This window comes from Xenopus laevis, chromosome 4S, assembly GCF_017654675.1.
Source record: "Xenopus laevis strain J_2021 chromosome 4S, Xenopus_laevis_v10.1, whole genome shotgun sequence".
Lineage (NCBI taxonomy): Eukaryota > Metazoa > Chordata > Amphibia > Anura > Pipidae > Xenopus > Xenopus laevis.
This window is the reverse complement of record NC_054378.1, coordinates 107,248,825-107,268,354: the sequence shown is the minus strand read 5'-3', so window position 1 is coordinate 107,268,354 and position 19,530 is coordinate 107,248,825. Positions and strand designations below refer to the sequence as shown.

The 19,530-nt window shown below is 39.6% G+C and overlaps 1 protein-coding gene across 1 annotated transcript in view; it reads right to left on the bottom strand.

The window, feature by feature from the left end:
- Positions 1 to 613: 613 nt before the first annotated feature.
- Positions 614 to 19,530, bottom strand: part of twf2.S (twinfilin actin binding protein 2 S homeolog) — a 38,165-nt gene continuing 19,248 nt past the window's right edge. The window contains 8 exon segments of the mRNA NM_001094452.1: positions 614 to 1,709; positions 3,262 to 3,383; positions 4,625 to 4,775; positions 5,245 to 5,370; positions 7,422 to 7,526; positions 9,628 to 9,723; positions 13,360 to 13,538; positions 18,814 to 18,891. Coding sequence (NP_001087921.1) covers positions 1,542 to 1,709; positions 3,262 to 3,383; positions 4,625 to 4,775; positions 5,245 to 5,370; positions 7,422 to 7,526; positions 9,628 to 9,723; positions 13,360 to 13,538; positions 18,814 to 18,891 — 1,025 coding nt within the window. The 3' untranslated portion in view covers positions 614 to 1,541.

The following is a 19,530-nucleotide window of genomic DNA, read 5'->3' as shown; positions in this document are numbered from 1 at the left end:
TCAGATCATCCAATACTTTCAACAGTGGGGGCCTTGCAAAATCTATTATGCCCCAGGCCCTGTCACCCGAACTGCAGGTATCCCTTCCAGGAAAGCAGTTGCTCATTTAATCTCTACAATCTTTCAACATGCATCTCATTTAGCCCCAGAGAACACAAAAGCAGCAGCCAGTGGAGCATGATTCAGTCCCTTGGCACAGATATTTAAGCTCAAACCCATTAAATTATATCTCAGAGAGATCTCAGGCCTCCCCACCCAAACAAACACCTTAGCAGTGGGCTTGTTCTTTACCAAGAACTTTTTGCAGAACATTTGCCTGTTTGCAGCAGTTGCTATGAAATCCTTTTCCTGGCTCTTACGGTCAAACTTGAGCATCGGCCAATAGCAACCTGAATTCTCCCTCTTATTAAACATTCCTTTACTCTGCGCTGAGCTTCTCCTCTGAGCCTTAATCATCACTCACTTCAGATCTAGCCTTAACTGGTTCTACTGAAACTGGCAGCCAACCAGTCTCCGCTGGTGGGGGGCCACAGAGTGACAGTTGCAGTAGGAAAGAACAGAAACACAACAGCACATTGCTCCATGCACCAACAAAAACAAAATAAATCATTTGTATTTAAAAAAAGTATCACTTTTATTCCCTTTTTTTATTTGTTTTTTAATATATATTCATAGAAAATTTCGAGCTAAGGGTAAGAATATACTGACAATTTATTTCCCTCCAGGTAGACTATGATCGTTGTTAATGTTTTTGTCTGGAATGTGCATCATCACTCCCAGGGACTAATGTAACAGTATGAGATGTCATAAGAAGGACTGTAATATGTGCCAAGCTAAAGCATGGAGAGCCAACCTATCTATTCAAGTGCAGTGTTATGTCATTTCAGCACCAAGGAGGAGAAAGGGCAGACCTTTGTTAACCCTTGCTGTTCCCAAGGGGTGTGTAGCCCAGTCTCTCTGTCCCTTGATGTTATTGCACTTTAACATTTGGGTCGAATACATATTAATTAACGCTGGATGATACCTGTTGCCCAGAAATGTAAATTACAGCAACACTGTAACACAGGCAGACCAGCACAGGGCATACTGAGGGCATGTTACTAAACGAACACAACAAAAGTAGGGAAGCCAAGTGACTTGCAATTCAATAAACTGGCCAAGTTGCCTTTGTATATACAGATGGAGTAGGCACTGTAATGTCCCCACTGGCATGAAACAGGTACAGTAAATATGTATTACCTGTGAAATTGTCCAACTAAATTGTGAAATTGGCACAGGAAATGTGTATTATAGGCAAGCTCGGGAAGAACGGGTGCTAATGCAGAAGCTTAAAATAAAAAACAACAAAAATAAACACAGTCCGGACCATCTCAATGTAACAAACCTATGTAACTAGAGAAGAGGTAAGCAGGAATCCCCTCCAGGGGCCGCACACCAGGTCCTCTTGTCTCATTGTAGAAAAGCAAATGAACCAAAACACTTCCTGAATATTGTAAAAGGACAATCTGCAATTTTGAAAAACGACCATGTTGATTCTGTGTTTAACTGTCCTCCCCGTTTTCACCCGGACCTTTAATTAAACGCTTTTGTCCACGTTTACCCGCAGGTCCTTTGGGTTTGGCAAAAGCCTGTTTGAAGGCATGCTGCTTAGGATGAACCTCATCGTACAGAAATTCGTCCGTAAGTTCAGCGCCATCTTCAATTTCAATCTGGAAGACAAAAGGAAAAGCTATTGTTATTCTGGAAGTTGCTCCACCACTCAAAAACTTCCCCTAACACATTTCTAAATAGTACCCCCTGTCTACAGGAATCCATGGCCGCTTTGGAAAGGGGCTCCTAGAATCTGCCCCTTTTTCTGTACCTCCTTTAAAGAAGAACTAAAGCTGAACTAAAGAGATAGGCTAGAAATGTTGTACATTATGTTTTGGGCTTCTGTACCAGCCCAAGGCAACCACAACCCTTTAGCAGTAAAGATCTGTTACTCCAAAGATGCCCCAGTAGCTCCCCATATTCTTTTCTGCTGATTCACTGCACATGCTCTGTGCTGCTGTCACTTACTGAGCTTAGGGACCCACTCACAATATACAGTACACATAGAATAGAAATGTCACAATATAAGGCTGATTAGTAATTAATACAGATAATTACTACATGGCAGCACAGAAACCAGTGCAATTAGCATCAGAATTTAACAATCAGCCTTGTAGCATCAGCTTATATTACAGACCAACCTCCTTTTCTGCTTGATAAAATGTGAAGGCCCCTAAGCTTAGCTTCTCACCAGCTGCTCAGAGCCCACTGAGCATGTGAGTGTCATTGCTGCTATTGAGAAGCTGAAACTTTAGGCTGGTGCAATAAGTTCAGTATATAAAATATTTCATTTTTAGCCACATTAATTTTTAGAGTTTAGTTCTCCTTTATTCACTATTTTTTTATGACTATAGATGGCTAACAAACTCTGTGTTAATGTCTGACATGAAATTACCAAATTTGATTTGACAATGTGCAGTTCTCCATGTATTTTTATTTTTGTAAATGGAGTTGTCAATTTCATGTTTTAGACTTGCAATCTGACCCAGACCCATGCACATGAATTGACCCTAAAATGCCTGTTTACATGAACCTGACAAAAGCTGACCCAAGCCTTATCAGCACCCATCTCCCTTTAACTGCAGACCACTAACACAGTCAGGACATCACAGCTTTTCTACTCAAACCTTTACTATTGCAGGTATTTTGTGGGTACAGGTATGGGAACGGTTACCCAGTATGCTTGGGGTCTGGGGTTTACCAGATAACTGTTCTTTCCATAATTTGGATATTCATACCTTTGGTCTACTATAAAATCATATAAACATTAAATAAACCCAATAGGCTGGTTTTGCTTCTAATAAGGATTAATAATATCTTAGTTTGGATCAAGTACAAAGTACTGTTTTATTATTACAGAGAAAACGTAAATCCTTTTTTAAAATTTTGAATTATTTGGATAAAATGGAATCTCTTTTCGGATAATAGATTTCCGGATAATGGATCCCATATCTGTACTATGTAGGACTCTGATTTGAATTGGAACCTCCCCTTTTAATTTTGTTTCAGGGTGTGCACTTTCTAACTCACAGTTGTACCAAGGTTTGATTCCAAAAATGTTAAATGAATTGTGCTACAGTGTTTTGTTCTGCACTATGTATCCTAGCATGCAAGTAATGCTCAGTGATATTGCTGGAATAAAAAGTGTGTGTGTGTGTGTGTAGCTCTTACCTTCTTGGCAATCTCCATTAGAAAATCCTGTTCCACAGAATCCAGAAGTCTATTCTTGCAGCTAGAGTACAACATTCGCTCTTTAATGCTGCATTTGTAGCCCGGCATGGAGTAGATAAACACTGAAATAAAAGAGACAAGTTAACACTGGTAAAAACTGATACTATATCAAGAACAGTGCCAGACTGGGGCACTAAGGACCCACCAGTAGGAGCCCTATCGTGTTATCTTTTTGCTGAGAAAAACACTGATATCCCGACATTTGAAGATTCATTGTTACGGTAACGGATATACTGTAGCCAAGAAAGCAGTTTTTCAAAACAATTTGCCCACTAGATGCAATTTCTCTGAAGTTTAAGGAAAATTCTAGATTTAGGACCAATGCTTTGTGGACACTGGGGCTTTCCTGTGTGTTCTGTTTGTTGCATTGTGCTCTGATTGAATTATTGCTGGTAGAAGCTGTGTAATGGGACCAAGCTTAGCCCAGTATGGCTATAGCCACACACAGGGAGGGGGCTGATTATCGGCCTGTGGCCACGTTAGAGTCTAAATCTTTGGCCAGTATATCCACTTCCTTATACATTTTTTGCACTGTAGTGGTATGTATTTACATTTTATTGTTAATTTATTGGTTGATGTATTGTATATACTAAAAACTTTTGTTTAATGAATTACCTTCTTATAAAGAGATTTCTTTATGCAATACCACCTTGTTTGTACTTCTTAAGTGTACGTTATTGAAAAATGTTATTTTTTGGGTGATCTATATGAAGGGCGCTTTTGGTTTTATGCACCTGAATTAATTATCAAATATTGTACAGCTCTTTGCTATATTAGAGTGCCCTCCATTGGTCTATGTTTCTATTAAACATAAGAGCACCAAGCAATGCAGTGGATACAGACAGACTGCAGAGGGCAGCACAGACAGGCAGTGTGCAGGCCAAATCGATAGTGTGGTTTTGTGTAATCTGTTTGCTCTTCCATTTATACTGGGCATGTCTGCCATATACTGTAAAATTAACAGCCTGGATTCTTGTGTTAATCTGTGGCAATACATTTGGCATCAGTCAATTCCTGACCCACAGACTCCAAAAGTAACATTTTGCTATGTTTCATCACTGCTGGGCATAAATGAAAACACAAGAGCAGCCCTGGAAAAGATAGAAAGGGCAAATGGCCCAACTCAGGCCAGGAAAAATCCTGGTGCCTCAGCAGGCCAGTCCAGAACTGAAGAAGAATGTAAAAACAGCAAGAAAAGCAATGCTGGATCCTGCTGAACTGCACCAGAACAATAACATCAGGGCTGCAGGTTGTCCATTCCCAGAGTAAAGCCTAATATCATATCAAACAATTGTGGCCTTACCTACAGATTCCAAGTGGTCTCCTTCATGAGAGTGTTTGTAGAGAAAGAAGTGGTAACGAGCTGTGTCTTGTGGTATTCTTCCTGGAAGGTCTTGTATCTCTGTGTGCTTTGTATGGACCAGGTCTACAGTCTCCTTTTCTAGATCCAATCTCTACACAACAGGTTAGCCAAAATACAATGTCAGTCAATAGTGGTAAAAGCACCTGTGTGTTATCATTTACATAAACTGCCAGAAAGCGGGTATTGAAAAGGATTCTACAGACCACAGAGTAATTGACCTAAGTCAGGGCTGTCCAACAAGTAATGGGCCCTGTTAAGAGTTGCTATGGTTTCCAAAAGTTTCTAAAATGTCTTTGCATAACACCACTGTTGTAGTACAATATGGAACCTACTGTATGACTGCACTGGTCTCAATGGAAGAAGGAGGGCTTGGTCTGAGATTTAAAGCTAGATGAAAACGGCAGAGAACACATAAGGCAGCCACAAAGAGATGTTAGAAGTTCTTGGAAAAAACAGAGCATTACATACAAAGCTTTCACTTGCAGAGTCGGGAAAGTTTTAGGAATCATGCTGTGTGAGAATTATGTAAGGATTTATCAAAGAAGTAAGAACAGAATTACCAGCTGAATATAATTGATTTTCTTCTGTTTTAAGAGCAGGATTGCCTCCTCCGCTTGTGGCCTCAAAGGAAAGGAGAGTCCTTGCAGGGTCTGTTGTTTACTCTCTACGCTGATTTCAGTTTTCACCTTAACAAAGACACAGATAGTTAATGGGGAACTTCATTGTCTAACAGTGTGATTTAGGGTAAAGGCACTCGCTGCAGGATGGCACTCGGAGCAATTCATTTTCTGAAGTCGCCCAAAGTTTCCTTGTGAGGCAGCTTCGGAAAACGAAGCATACCGATTGCCATCCTGCCCACGATTTACATTCAGCCAGCGGGAGGCAGTTCGGGGAGATTAGTCGTCCCGAAGAAGAGGAGATTTGTTGCTGGGCGACTAATCTCCCCGAATCTTAGTGTGTGTCTCTGCCCTTACAGAAACATACCAATCTGCCAAGATTTTATGAGTAGGGCCACTAGAATTACAGGTACTGTAAGTAATAACTGCCCAGTTAGCCAATGTAACTCAAAATGTAATTAACTGCAGTTCTCAATACCCTCTGTTGAGCACTGACCAACTGTGGTGAATGCTGGGAGAAGAGTTATAACAAAATGAAAATGAAATAACTGAGACATCCGTCCAATTTTATTTAATAGGATGGAAATCCCATTGGGCAAGGACTACATAAAACAGCATTAATGTGGTCCTCTCCTGATGGGTCAAAGTTCAGCTTGGCTGGTCACCTCAACGTGGCCTCATTACATGTAACTTACTCTAGTGAGGACAACACTCCATGGAGAAAACGATACTAGCTGCTATAGAACAGCATTCAATCAAGGGGTGCTAAATCAAAGACAGGATCTGTGTGACCAGCTGTGGTGCAACCTATTGCTTGGTCTAGTTAAGGGCAGCTTTAAGGGAACAGTAACATCAAAAAATTAAATTGTTTTAAAGTAATTAAATATAAAGCAGTGTTGCCCTGCACTGGTAAAACTGGTGTGTTTGCTTCAGAAACACCACTATTGTTTATATAAATAAGCTGCTGTGTAGCCATGGGGGCAGCCATTCAAAGGAGAAATGGCTCAGGCTGCTAAGAAGATAGCAGATAAGCTCTGTAGAAAAGAATGGTGTTATCTGTTATCCACTATTTATTCTCTGCCATATAGCCTTTTTTCAATGTCCACCAGTGCTACACAGCAGCTTGTTTATATGAACTATAGTAGTGTTTCTGAAGCAAACACACCAGTTTAAACAGAGCAGGGCGACAGTATGTTTCCATTAATTTAAAACACTTATTTTTTGGTGTTACTGTTCCTTTACGCTTGCTGCATGCAATTTTTATTAAGCAGTGTCTAAGCTGGAGCTTGTAGGCTGGCTGCAGCCATACAGCATTTTATCATCTGCACTTAAAGGAATTGTTCAGTGAAAATAAAAACTGGGTAAATAGATAGAAACATTATTTATTTAGTGAATCCTATTATAGTTAGTTAGACAAAAATGCAATCTATAAAGGCTGGAGCGACTGGACGTGCAACATAATGGCCAGAATACTACTTCCTGATTGGTTACGGTCTGGTAACCAATCAGTGGAAACCAAAAAAGCAAATCAGAGACTTGGGGGGGGGGGACATGTGGGTCATATCTGTTGCTTTTGAATCTGAGCTGAATGCTGATCAATTGCAAACAGATATATCCCATGTGGCCCCCCTTAAAGTCACTGACTAACTCAGAGTTAGAGAGCTGAAAAGCAGGAAGTTGTGTTCTGTTCTGTTACACATCCAGTCACTCCAGCCTTTATACATTACATTTTTGGCTAACTATGTTAGATACATTTTTTATTTTGCACAGCCTATCTATTTACCCGGTTTTTATTTCTACACTGAACTGTTTCTTTAAACACTTCAAGAAAATCAGCTGCCAGTGACCAGCCTCTGTAAGATCACAAATATCTTCCACAAATTCAGATGGATTTGGAAACAATAAATAAAACAACTGCAAATAAAAGAGCACTGCTGTTTGCTCTAGTAATGCGTTCTTTGTAGAAACAACAGGCAAGTGCTCCAGCAGCTGAATTTGATCCACTGATGTCATAAGCCTATAATTACTTGTGGATACTAAATGTGTCAGGCAATGGCTGTCGTTGGGTGTCGTGTATGTATATCTATATAAGGGACTGAATACTTTTCTCAGTAACTCACCTCGTTTATCTTGATTGCCTGTAATTCCCTTTCTGCTGCAGTGAGAGGAGCTGGGGCTGCACACGAGGAGACGTGTTTCTTGTAGCCACTGAGAGCAACATCTTCCTGTAACATTGGATTCCACAGTTACTTCAAAAACATTCTGCATATTATCGGTGTCTTAGACTTTTTTCAACCTGAAGGTTAGATGGATCCAGTCTTGTAACTGCCCTTTAAATGTCTACATGTAAACTGTGTCTATACTTGGGCCGTGTCCTGCAATCAAAATCCAGTCTAAACCTATGACCTGCCCATTAAAGGATAAGTAAACCTTAAAAATAAGTGAATGGATACATGTACTGTTAATATAAATACATTTGTTACAACAGCACCACCTGCTGGTTATTTTCTGTTGTAACAAAATGTATTCATATTAACAGTACATGTATCCTTTAATATCTTGGAATTTAAAATAAATAAATAATGCATGTACATTGCAAAAGTGCTTAGAATAGCACCCTCATCAATTTCACTTATTTTTAAGATTTACTTATCCTTTAAGCTTGTAACCTGGCTCAGTACAAATTCCAGTGAAGCAATGAGTCCATTGCTAAAGCCTGTAAAAGCCCCAAGACTATATTTTGATTTCAGTTCAAATCCCAGCCACTTAACCTGTACCTAACTCAGTTTAAATTCAGATCCAAGGCTGTGACTTTTGAATATGCAAATCTGGTCAATAAAAAATGCCGAATTGGCCCCTTAAAGGAAAACTATACACCCAAGATGAATATTTAAAGGGATACGGTCATGGGAAAAAATTTTTTTTCAAAATGAATCAGTTAATAGTGCTGCTCAACAGAGCAAACAGATTTTTTTATATTCAATTTTGAAATCTGACAAGGGGCTAGACATATTGTCAATTTCCCAGCTGCCCCAAGTTATGTGACTTCTGCTCTGATAAACTTCAATCACTCTTTACTGCTGTACTGCAAGTTGGAGTGATATAACCCCCTCCCCCCCCCCAGCAGCCAAACAAAAGAACAATTGGAAGGTAACCAGATAACAGCTACCTAAGATAACAGCTGCCTGGTAGATCTAAAAACAACACTCAATAGTAAAACCCCATGTCCCACTGAGACACATTCAGTTACATTGAGAAGGAAAAACAGAAGCCTGCCAGAAAGCATTTCTCTCCTAAAGTGCAGGCACAAGTCACATGACCAGGGGCAGCTGGGAAATTGACAAAATGTCTAGCCCCATGTCAGATTTCAAAACTGAATATAAAAAAATCTGTTTGCTCCTTTGAGAAATGGATTTCAGTGCAGAATTCTGCTGGAGTAGCACTATTAACTGATGTGTTTTGAAAAAAACGTTTTCCGATGACAGGATCCCTTTAAGCAACAGATAGTTTATTTTAAATTAAGTGCCATATTAAAGAATCTTATCAAACTGGAATATATATTTAATCAAATCTTGCCTTTTTACATCTCTTGCCTTGAGCCACCATTTGGTGATGGTCTGTGTGCTGCCTCAGAGATCACCTGACCAGAAATACTGCTCTAACTGGAACAGGAAGAAGTGTGGAAGCAAAATACAGAACTCTGTCTGTTAATTGGTTCATGTGACCTAACATTTATGGTTTGTTTGTGTGCACCGTGAATCCTGTGATCCCTATTTAAGTCAATGGGAGACGTCCAGGGATCAATTTGGTGCTGTTTGCAGCCTTTCTGACATTCACGTTTTTTCAGAGAAAAAAACTCGATTATGTTTTTAAAATTCGAATTGAATTCAATTAGAATCGAGTTTTCGGCTCCATCCTAATCACACGAGTTTAAAAAATGTGATTTTTCATAAAAAAATTTTGAATTTCGAGTTCATGGGAGTTTTAAAAAACGTACATGAATTCGAAATTTGACCCTTGATAAATGTGCCTCTAAAAGTTAACCGAAAGGTGAACAACCCCTTTCAGATTTCTGCCTAACTTGAGATACGCATATTCGGCAGAAATATTAGGATTCGGATGTTTGCCGAGATTGTGTATATCTGGATCTTAAAATTTATAACCAACTTAAATGGAAGTTCAGTGAACATCATTGGCAATCAGACCAATAAACTGCCTAACACAAAAAATGTAAAAAAAAAATGACGTGAACCATGACAATTAATATATAATTGTTATACTTGCCCTTTAATTAGTCTACAGAAAAAAAAGGAAATATATAAAAACCTTTAGTGTTCCAAAGATTTCGTCCTTAATGTGTCCCCCGCCAAATTCTTTCTTGACAGTTGCTCTTGTAGCTGCATACAGCATCTTCAGCCTCACCTGTAACAAAAGCACAGAGATGTTAGTCCTCTATGAATTGCACACAGAGAATTCCAGCAGATAACACTGGATATATAGTGGTGGGGCAGAGAGAGAGACTAAAACAACAGGAGTGGATGCAGATTGATATGGCAAGACACAAATCTATTGAAAACAAAATACAAACAGATGAAAACTTGGAGGCTGTTTCTATTGCAGGTAAAGTTGTTGGCAAGTAAAAATGTTAAAGGGAAACCCTTTTGAAATAAAAAATAACAAAGTGGTATAAAGGTGATACCTTTATTGGCTAACTAAAATAATCATAGCAAGCTTTCAGAACATTTTAGTTCATTTTTCAAGCTGATTACTATGAAACTGTGGTGTTCTCTAGTATATCGGCACTAATTATTTAGATGCCTGGGGGCAGGTTCCAAAAAAAGTTCAATGCATATAGTGAGAAAACCCGCACTGCTCAGGTCTTATAAAAAAGTCAGTGTATTTTTATTGGCACATACAGACGTTTCGGTTCACTTTCAGGTGGTGGTTTGAGTATTTTATGAATGAATAGGGGAGGTACACGTTTTTACACTTTCACTCACGTCGGTGATGTCACTTGAGGTTTGCGCCAAGATTTTGTATCTATCATGGAGGATGTATTAGTTATTTGCAGCAGCAGCCGAAACGTCAGTATGTGCCAATACAATTTTATATATATATGCTCCAAACTTATTGCATATTTGATAGCTGATCATATGTTTCAGGGAAACCCTTTTAATATGTATTTTGTGGTCACACCCTTATTGCACCCCCGCCTAATGGTTTTAAAAACTAGTGGTGAGCACAACTTTCCCCTTGTTTGTTATAGTTATACAGGAGCAGTGACCAGCTCCATGTTGTAGCTCCCACCCTTCCCAGCTATAGTCAGGTGATCCCACTGGTGTCTAATAAAAGGGCAGCCAAGTTTGGGAGTTTTACTTTGAAAGCAGCAAGTAAGTTGCAGGTAAAACTTAGTCCCTTTGTAAAATGTATAATTAAGCAATTGAATTCTTAATGAATCAGATAAAATTGAGTGTAGGACTGGCCAGATATGGGATGACTTTGACGTAGTTGGCCAGCTTAAATATATTGCAATATATGGACAATATATAGTTGACTATATATATATATATATATATATATATATATATATATATATATATATATATATATATATATATATATATATATAAATAAGCTCCAACCTTATTGCATATTTGATAGCTGATCATATGTTTCAGGGAAACCCTTTTAAAATTTATAAAATAACAAAGTGGTATAAAGGTGATACCTTTATTGGCTAACCAATATAATAGCAAGCTGTCAGAACATTTTAGTTCCTTCTTCGAAGCGGATTACAAGGAAGCTCTCTGTTAAATAGATATACAACATTCAGCTCATAGGTCAAATGACCAACAAAATAAAAAAAAGTCATTTATGAGGGGATCTGCAAGAGACAAGCAGATAAGGTAAGAGGTAAGATTGTAGAATCAAAGGAATTCCATATGATCTCTTAGTCCAGATCCACATGTTGGTATTTCTGACCTGGTGCAGGACTTTCTTAGTCCACATAATTAGCCATAAACCCAAGGCTCAGGTTTAGTTTCTTCTCCAGAGAAATGAAAGTTTCCATTAGTTTGTACTCCCACATTTTTCTTTCATTACCTGTTTAATTTTGTAAAATTGCCCTTAAGAACCAAAATTCTTAAATCCTATTGGTGTGTCCAGTTTTTTATTGGTTACAGTGAATCTGTGGTGTGTATTTCTCTCTCTCCGACTTTGCCCAGTCTCTCCTATATACAGTCCCACTGATAAGTTCATAATACAATACATAATACATAGTGCATTGTATTAAGTACACCACATTGGAAGAAGAATTTGTAGTGGCCATGGATGCTGTACTTCTCTAATGTTTGGGCAGGTTTTACTTTGGTTTTTGCCACAGGGGTATGTTATGTGGACTAAAAAAGGTCAGAAATACAAACATGTGTTGATCTGGACTAAAGGCCCTCATACACGGGCCGATAAAAGCGCCGACAGACCAAGTCGGCAGCTTATCGGCACGTGTGTAGAGCCCTCCGACGGGCTATCCCGGACGATATCTGGCTGAAAGAAGGCTAGATGCCGATCGGGCAGAGTAAGAAATCCCGTTCAATCGCGGCCGCATCTTTTTATCGATGCGGTCCTGTGATCAGACCACCCGTTTGGCCTCCATTCTGATCCGATTGTTGAGCTCTAGGGTCCACGATCAGATCAGCCGGATATCGCCCACTCCAATGTCTGCAATACAGTGGTCTGGACAGAAATGTGTCCCTGTATGCTGGATGAATATATGCTGCAGGCAATAAACTGGCTGAGGGATTATGTTCATTACTCCTGTAATGACTGAAAGGCGAGAAGCAACTACACAGAAGCCATATATGACAGCTGTTGGAAATGTCTGCTTCTGCTTTATACTGAAACCGGATCTATAAATTACTACAGCGAATTGACTGCTCTGCATTGTATTTATTAACCTGACTGATACAGATTCCCAGTTCCAAATAATGGTAAAGAAACACATGGCAGATAAACATAAGATAAAAGCACTAGACTGTTTACTATAAATGGGTCCAGCCACAAGATGCCCAACAAAAGCCTTCCCTTCCCTTGGTGCTGCTAGTTATGTTTAACAACGGCATATACCTGTGCCCTTATTGACATTAATTATTCCTGTTATTTATTGCTCCAATGCATTTATTGCTGACCACACCAAAGGACTCCCAAGAACAAATGATCCTCCACCACTGCTATGTGCAGCTCGTGTCATAGCTATTTACATACATAAATATATACATATATATCTCCATCTTCACATGGTGGAGAACTGGACATTTACATTTTCCTATTAAAGGAGAACTAAACCCTTAAAATTAATGTGGCTAAAAATGCAATATTTTATATACTGCACTTATTGCACCAGCCTAAAGTTTCATCTTCTCAATAGCAGCAATGATCCAGGACTTCAAACTTGTCACAGGGGGTCACCATCTTGGAAAGTGTCTGTGACACTCACATGCTCAGTGGGCTCTGAGCAGCTGTTGAGAAGCTAAGTTTAGGGGTCTTCGCAAATTATCAAGCAGAAAACGAGGTTGGCCTGTAATATAAGCAGATACTTCAAGGCTTATTTTTAAATTCTGATGCTAATTGCACTGGTTTCTGTGCTGTCATGTAGTAATAATCTGTATTAATTACTAATCAGCCTTATAGTGTGACATTCATAGTCTATGGGTTCTGTATATTGTGAGTGGGTCCCTAAGCTCAGTAAGTGACAGAAGCACAGAGCATCTGCAGTGAATCAGCAGAAAAGAAGATGGGGAGCTACTGGGGCATCTTTGGAGACACAGATCTTTACTGCTAAAGGGCTGTGGTTGCCTTGGGCTGGTACAGAAGCCCAAAACATAATGTACAAATGTCTAGCTACTTCTTTAGTTAAGCTTTAGTTCTCCTTTAAAGGTGGGAAAGGTTTTCACCACTTTAATGATGAATAGAGCTTACTGCAGTTTCTAATCAATATAATAATAAAAATAACGGGCAGTGATTGGTGGTTAAAGAGGTGCATATAGAGAGAACAAATCATACCGGGGAATGGTCAGGTGACCAGGAGAGGAAGATCCACTCATACCCCTGAGCATTCTGGCTATCCAGCCGATAGAGAATGTAACATGGCTGAGATTCATCAAGGAGTTGAAGAACGAACGCATCGTAGTCTTGGTCCCAGGCATGTTTCAGTTCTTTGTGTGATCCCAACACCAGCTGCTCTGCAGGCACAAAAGAATAAAAATCAGTAAATCATAAGATCACATAGGATCCCAGTCTCTACCCCTTTTAGTACAAACAGGCAGTTTGCACCCACTGTCACACTACGGAGGTCCATCAGTCCCTTTTCTGTGCACATTTTCTGGATTAATATTAGAAGTGGTGAAAGGCTGACAGAATCCATATTGATTGCCGGTGTTACCCGCCAGACAGTAGAGGTGGTCAAAAAGTCATGTGTTCCATAAGCCTACGTCACATGCCACATTTTAGAATAACAAAGCCTGGTCCCAGCCATACGGCCTTTTATTTGATTAGAAAAAAAATCCACCCAACAACCCTGGTACAGGCAGATTCCCACCCAAAAATGCATATTTGTATGAAATCTACCAGTGGAGAACATGTGTGCCATTCATTTTAAAATCCACTGTAAAACTCCCAGTGGTTATGAACTACAGTTCCCAGTATCCTCGGCCAGCTGACTGGTTCACATTGTTGTTCATATCAGCTCAGAGATTTCTAACAGCAGAACCTACGTCCTTGCTCTGTTTCTGAGCCCAGTCACTGTCCCTTGTCCCTGTGATTGAATTGGCCAATGTGTTTATCGCTCTCCGCTGCTCAGCTATTCTAAACTGGCACATTCCAGACAGTCTTACAAGTATTTTCCATGTGCTGCCTCTTGGCTCTGCTTACTGCCCACTCCAATTCATTGTCTTTTATTTACCCCCCAAGTCACATGTAAACTTCCCAGGTTCAGACTCCTGCCATCATTGTGCCCAAGAACTTCATTTTACAGCATGCGCCTGGAATAAGGTACAGGTGTGGGATCCATTATCCGGAAACCCATTTTCCAGAAAGCTCCAAATTACGGAAAGGCTGTCTCACGTAGACTCCATTTTATCCAAATATTTTAAAATGATTTACCTTTTCTCTGTAATAACAAAACAGAACATTGCACTTTATCCCAACTACTATATAATTAATCCTTATTGTAAGCAAAACAAGCCTATTGGGTTTATTTAAAGATTCCATGATTTTCTAGTAGACTTAAGGTATGAAGATCCAAATTACAGAAATATCTGTTATCCAGAAAACCCCAGGCTCCAAGCATTCTGGATAACAGGTCCCATACTTGTACAATAGTCATAATTCTTGTCATCTCTTTTGCATACAAAAAAGAAATGCATACATAATGAGACAAAATTGCAATGTCCCTATCCCGCTCCAGATCACATACATATTACACATACTCCCAAACAAACATATACTGTATACACTTTCAAGCCAAGAATATATAAATAAAATACAAAAAAAGGAAAACCCATTTTTCTAACTATAATAGTATTTTCTTTTATTTGTGCAATTACACCTTATCTAAAATCTACAACCAGCCTTACGATAAAGTACAATAATTGTGGCTGATTGTACCTAATATAAGGTATGTTCTTTATATTTCAAATTGTGGAGTTCATAAGAAACACAGGTTAATTTTCAGGCATGGGCAGACAGAACCCCCTCCCTGTGTTGCCCAACCACAACTCCCAGAAACCCACAGCCAGACATAAGCTGTCAATGTGCTGTTGAACTTTGTGGTTCAGCATCTGCAGGGAAATTTGTTCTTATAAAGACTAAACTGTAGATTCTTTTACAGAGCTGTCAAACGCTTGTCGTTCCATCTGGCAGAAGATAATGAAAGGTTATCTCTGCTGAGATTCAACTGTATATGTGTATTCACAAGTCAACTAATTAAGTAATGTGCCTTTAAAGGAGGAGGAAAGGTTAAAACTAAGTAAGCCTTATCAGAAAGGTCTATATAAATACATCACTAAACCCTCAAAGTAATGCTGCTCTGAGTCCTCTGTCAAAAGAAACACCACATTTCTTTCTATTGTGTAAACATGGGCTTCTGTATCAGACTTCCTGCCTTCAGTTTAAACCTTCTTGCCCCGGGCGTGAGCATGCTCAGTTTGCTCTCCCCCCCCCCCATTCTCTGCTGTAATCTGAGCACAGAGCTATGAGTGAGCAAGAAGAGACTCGGGCAGGAAGTGGTGCCACACCAAGCTAATACTGCTGCTGCTATCCTAAACAAACAGAGCTTCTAGAGCTTTTTTTACTCAGATATGGTAAAACATTCTACAGAATAAATATAGCATTCCAGCTTGCACTACTGCAGCTAATATATTGGCAATAAAATGCCTTTGCAGCTTTCCTTTTCCTTTAAGGTGGTTTCACCAGATGTACAGTAAGCAGAAGTAAGTACCCAGAGTGGAGCTATGGGTAACAAGCGGTGCTTTCCTATTACACTCAAACACTTAGCCACTGATTTTAAAGCTGATCTCATGTGCTTATAGAATAAAGACCAGCCAAGGTGACTGTTTTCCTGTTTTCTTTCATTAAGTTGTTACATGTACTTACTGGTCATCTAGTGAAACCTTGTAATGAAATAATACTTTCTTCAAGTTAGTCCACACAAGTGTCTAAAGCTGGGCCACACAAGCAGATCTTTAGCCCATCTTGTCTGCCATTGAATTGAGACAAATTGATATGATCCAATCAACAACAATTTATGGAATAATCAATAAACTTGGATTTAACTTTTACACTCGCCTAATTGTGTATCTTGGTGAGCTTCTTGGTGCGCATCTAACGGACATATGTATTGCACCATAGAGTGGTTGGGGCTCTACTAGCAGTTCATTAAACGCTCCCCAGTCTCTGGGTAATGGACTCTCTTTCAGCGTGTTCTGCTCTTTGACCCATAGCTACCTTTAGTCCATTCTTTGTGGCACTGCCTTTTGGTCATAATTCATGAAGAAGTTTATTTTTATTATCAACAATGGAAGACATACAGTACATGGCTTAGTGCTATCCTAACAGAGATGGCTGAAAAATGCCCAGTCTTGAACCTTTCCCATCTATCACGCTTACCATATAGGTGCAAAGCTAAGCCACATCTATCCTTTCAAACCTTATGTATATATATTCTGACCATGCTTGAGAACAGCATGAAACAATGTGATGCAACCATGATGGTGTAATTCAGATGTGTGGACATCCATGTAAAACGTACCAAGTGCCCAGTCATGCCACTGGCTAATGGCTATGAGGAGTTGACAGAGACGTTGAAGTGGATTCACTTAGGAGAAACAGCTACTGAGCTATAAATAAATAAATGTTATGCCCTGTCTGGAGTGACTTCTTGGTTACTTAAGTGGTTTAGATTAGGGATGCCGTTTCTTTTGCCCTCCAAATGCAACTAAACGACTGGCAGCAGCCACTTGTATGACAGCTAAAGAAGATAGGATTTGTAGTCTGAAAACAACTGTCAGGTAAGCAGGTAACATATTCAGCAATGAAAGACCTGTAATATATAATACACTATATATATATAGAGAGAGAGAGAGAGAGAGAGACAAATACAAGAGTCCTCTGCACTCAACCCATTATCAATATATTTAAGACAGAGACATTTTGTGCATACTGCTACTAAAAAATGCCTTACCCTTTAAACAAAAGAGGGATTGTTTGTCCATATATCGCAATATATTTCAAGGCACCTATACAATTCACCAAAAGTGACACTACTGTGACAGATCTCGGCCTGAAAATAAAGCAATAAAGCGTTTCAGCCGGATATCCACATGTATTCGTCATGTCAGGTTGTTTCCATTAAAGGAGAAGGAAAGTCGTTTCGCACTTGAAGGTGCCAAATGTTAGGCAACCCCAAGTGAATGTATTTATTTACCTGAAACCCTGGGCCAGTGCTCCTATCACCAGAAAACTGCACCGCCCCGGGGTTATTCCAGTGAGCACCACGGAGCACTCCTCTTCCGGCTTCTTTTCGCCGCTCGGCTTGCGCATTAGAGTGAAAATACGAACTTTAACTAAAAGTTGTTTTTTTCATTCCACTGCGCATGTGTCTGCCGCCGGAAATTTGAAGAAAGAAGAAGCCGGAAGAGGATTGCTCCGTGAAGCTCACTGAAATAACCCTGGGCTGGTGCAGTTTTCTGCTGATAGGAGCACCGGCCCGGGGTTTCGGGTAAGTAGATAAATTCCTAACATTTGGCACCCCAAGTGCTAAACGACTTTCCTTCTCCTTTAAAGTCATAATAAATAGCACAGGCAATTTTGAGCATTTGTCACAAGACTCCAACTATATATCTACCATGCCTGCATTCTGGAAGGCCAAACACTTGATGAGCTGTAAAGAAGATGTGAGAAGATGGCCATTCCATGTATATTCCATGTAAACTCCAGGGATATTCTATGGACACTCTTAGGGATATTTTATGTACACTCTCAGGGGTATTCTATGTACACTCTCAGGGATATTCTATGTACACTCTCAGGGGTATTCTATGTACACTCTCAGGGATATTCTATGTACACTCTCAGGGGTATTCTATGTACACTCTCAGGGATATTCTATGTACAGTCTCAGGGATATTCTATGTACACTCCATGGATATTCTATGTACACTCTCAGGGATATTCTATGTATACTCTCATAACAGCAAGATACCCATGGCACCAGCTGTATGGGCATTTTTAAAGCAGCAATGCTGCCCACTTACCCCCCATGTGTGCAGTAACGGACATGAATGGTATATCATTGTCACTGCACATGACATCACTCACAGGGTAACACACAGAAAGCCAAGCGTTATTGGAAAGCCTTCATTCCCTCTGGTGTTCCATCAAGCCACCACTGGAATTAATTCAATCATGGGATATGGAAATCATAGGCAAACAGCAAAATACCTGCTAATCAGTGCTTTATTGTACGTCCACACGACATGTTTCGGGCAGCAAAGGCCCTTTTTCAAGTGTCACTGCACATGAGCCATGAGTGATTTCTTCACTAGCAGAGAAAATGCTTGGTCTGAGCCTTATTGGTAGAAAGTGCTCAATATGACAACATTTCTCACGATGATAAAGTTTAATAGTATATCTCTTGAAACATAAGTATACAGAATGTACAATGCATATTTCTCCTTAACTTTGTTGAGATGGGTTTCTTTAAGGTTTGAAGTTGTCCCACATGGAGGCTTCACCGTTTACCTCACATTAATCATTATAATTTATTTACATAGGGCCAGCAACAAAGTTAATTATATTTATAAAAGCCATGCCATAAATGTCACCCCATTATATCCAGGACTGAGATCCCTGAAGGCAGACAATTACAGTGCTTATGATGCACAATGACTTATACCAGCTGCCTATATTTCTTTCCCTCTCCCTCCATTTCAGAAACATCTTAGTCCCTACAGAACTTACCTTCTTCAATGATGACCTTTATGAGCCGGACAGATCCATTGCGAGCCTTTGCAAAGAACTCCTTCAGCTCCGGGGTAGCTACAAGAGCCAAGAACATATTGTTTAATGTCACAAAGAAAAAAATGGGCTAATAAAGTCCTCTATAAAAAAACAGCTGAGTGAATCCCTGAGAGCAAAGCGAAGCATCTGTGGGTGCAGAATAATGTATGAGAGCATGTGCTAAACATGAACACTATCCTGACGGCATAACCAGCCAAATATAGCTGAAACTTCTTTAGCAGGAGGGGCGGGAGCACATCTGACAGTGTTTTTTGGACACAGCTTCCCTAGGAGGTGCAGTGCTCTGTATATAGCATTAATTCAAGCAATGGAAAGGAGCACTGCCACCACACAGGTATCCCCGGTTATTAAAAGTTCACAAAAATGTGCTTTTTCAAAGCAAGTTTTAAAAGGTCAATGAAGTTTCTGAAATGTAAGTGATTTATGATAAAATTCCACCTGTAATAGGTAGTTATAATGTGATTATTACCCTCTCTCCTGCCCTTCGCTTAAAGGAGACACTCACCTTAAAATAACTTTCAGCATGGTATAGTTGGACAGCTTTTCATTTTATTTTTTATAGTTTGTGTTCTTTGAATTATTAGCCTTCCTATTATCTCTCTTTCTGACCTGCAACGGAAAATATTTTTTCGGCTTATTTTTATTGCTTACCTTTTT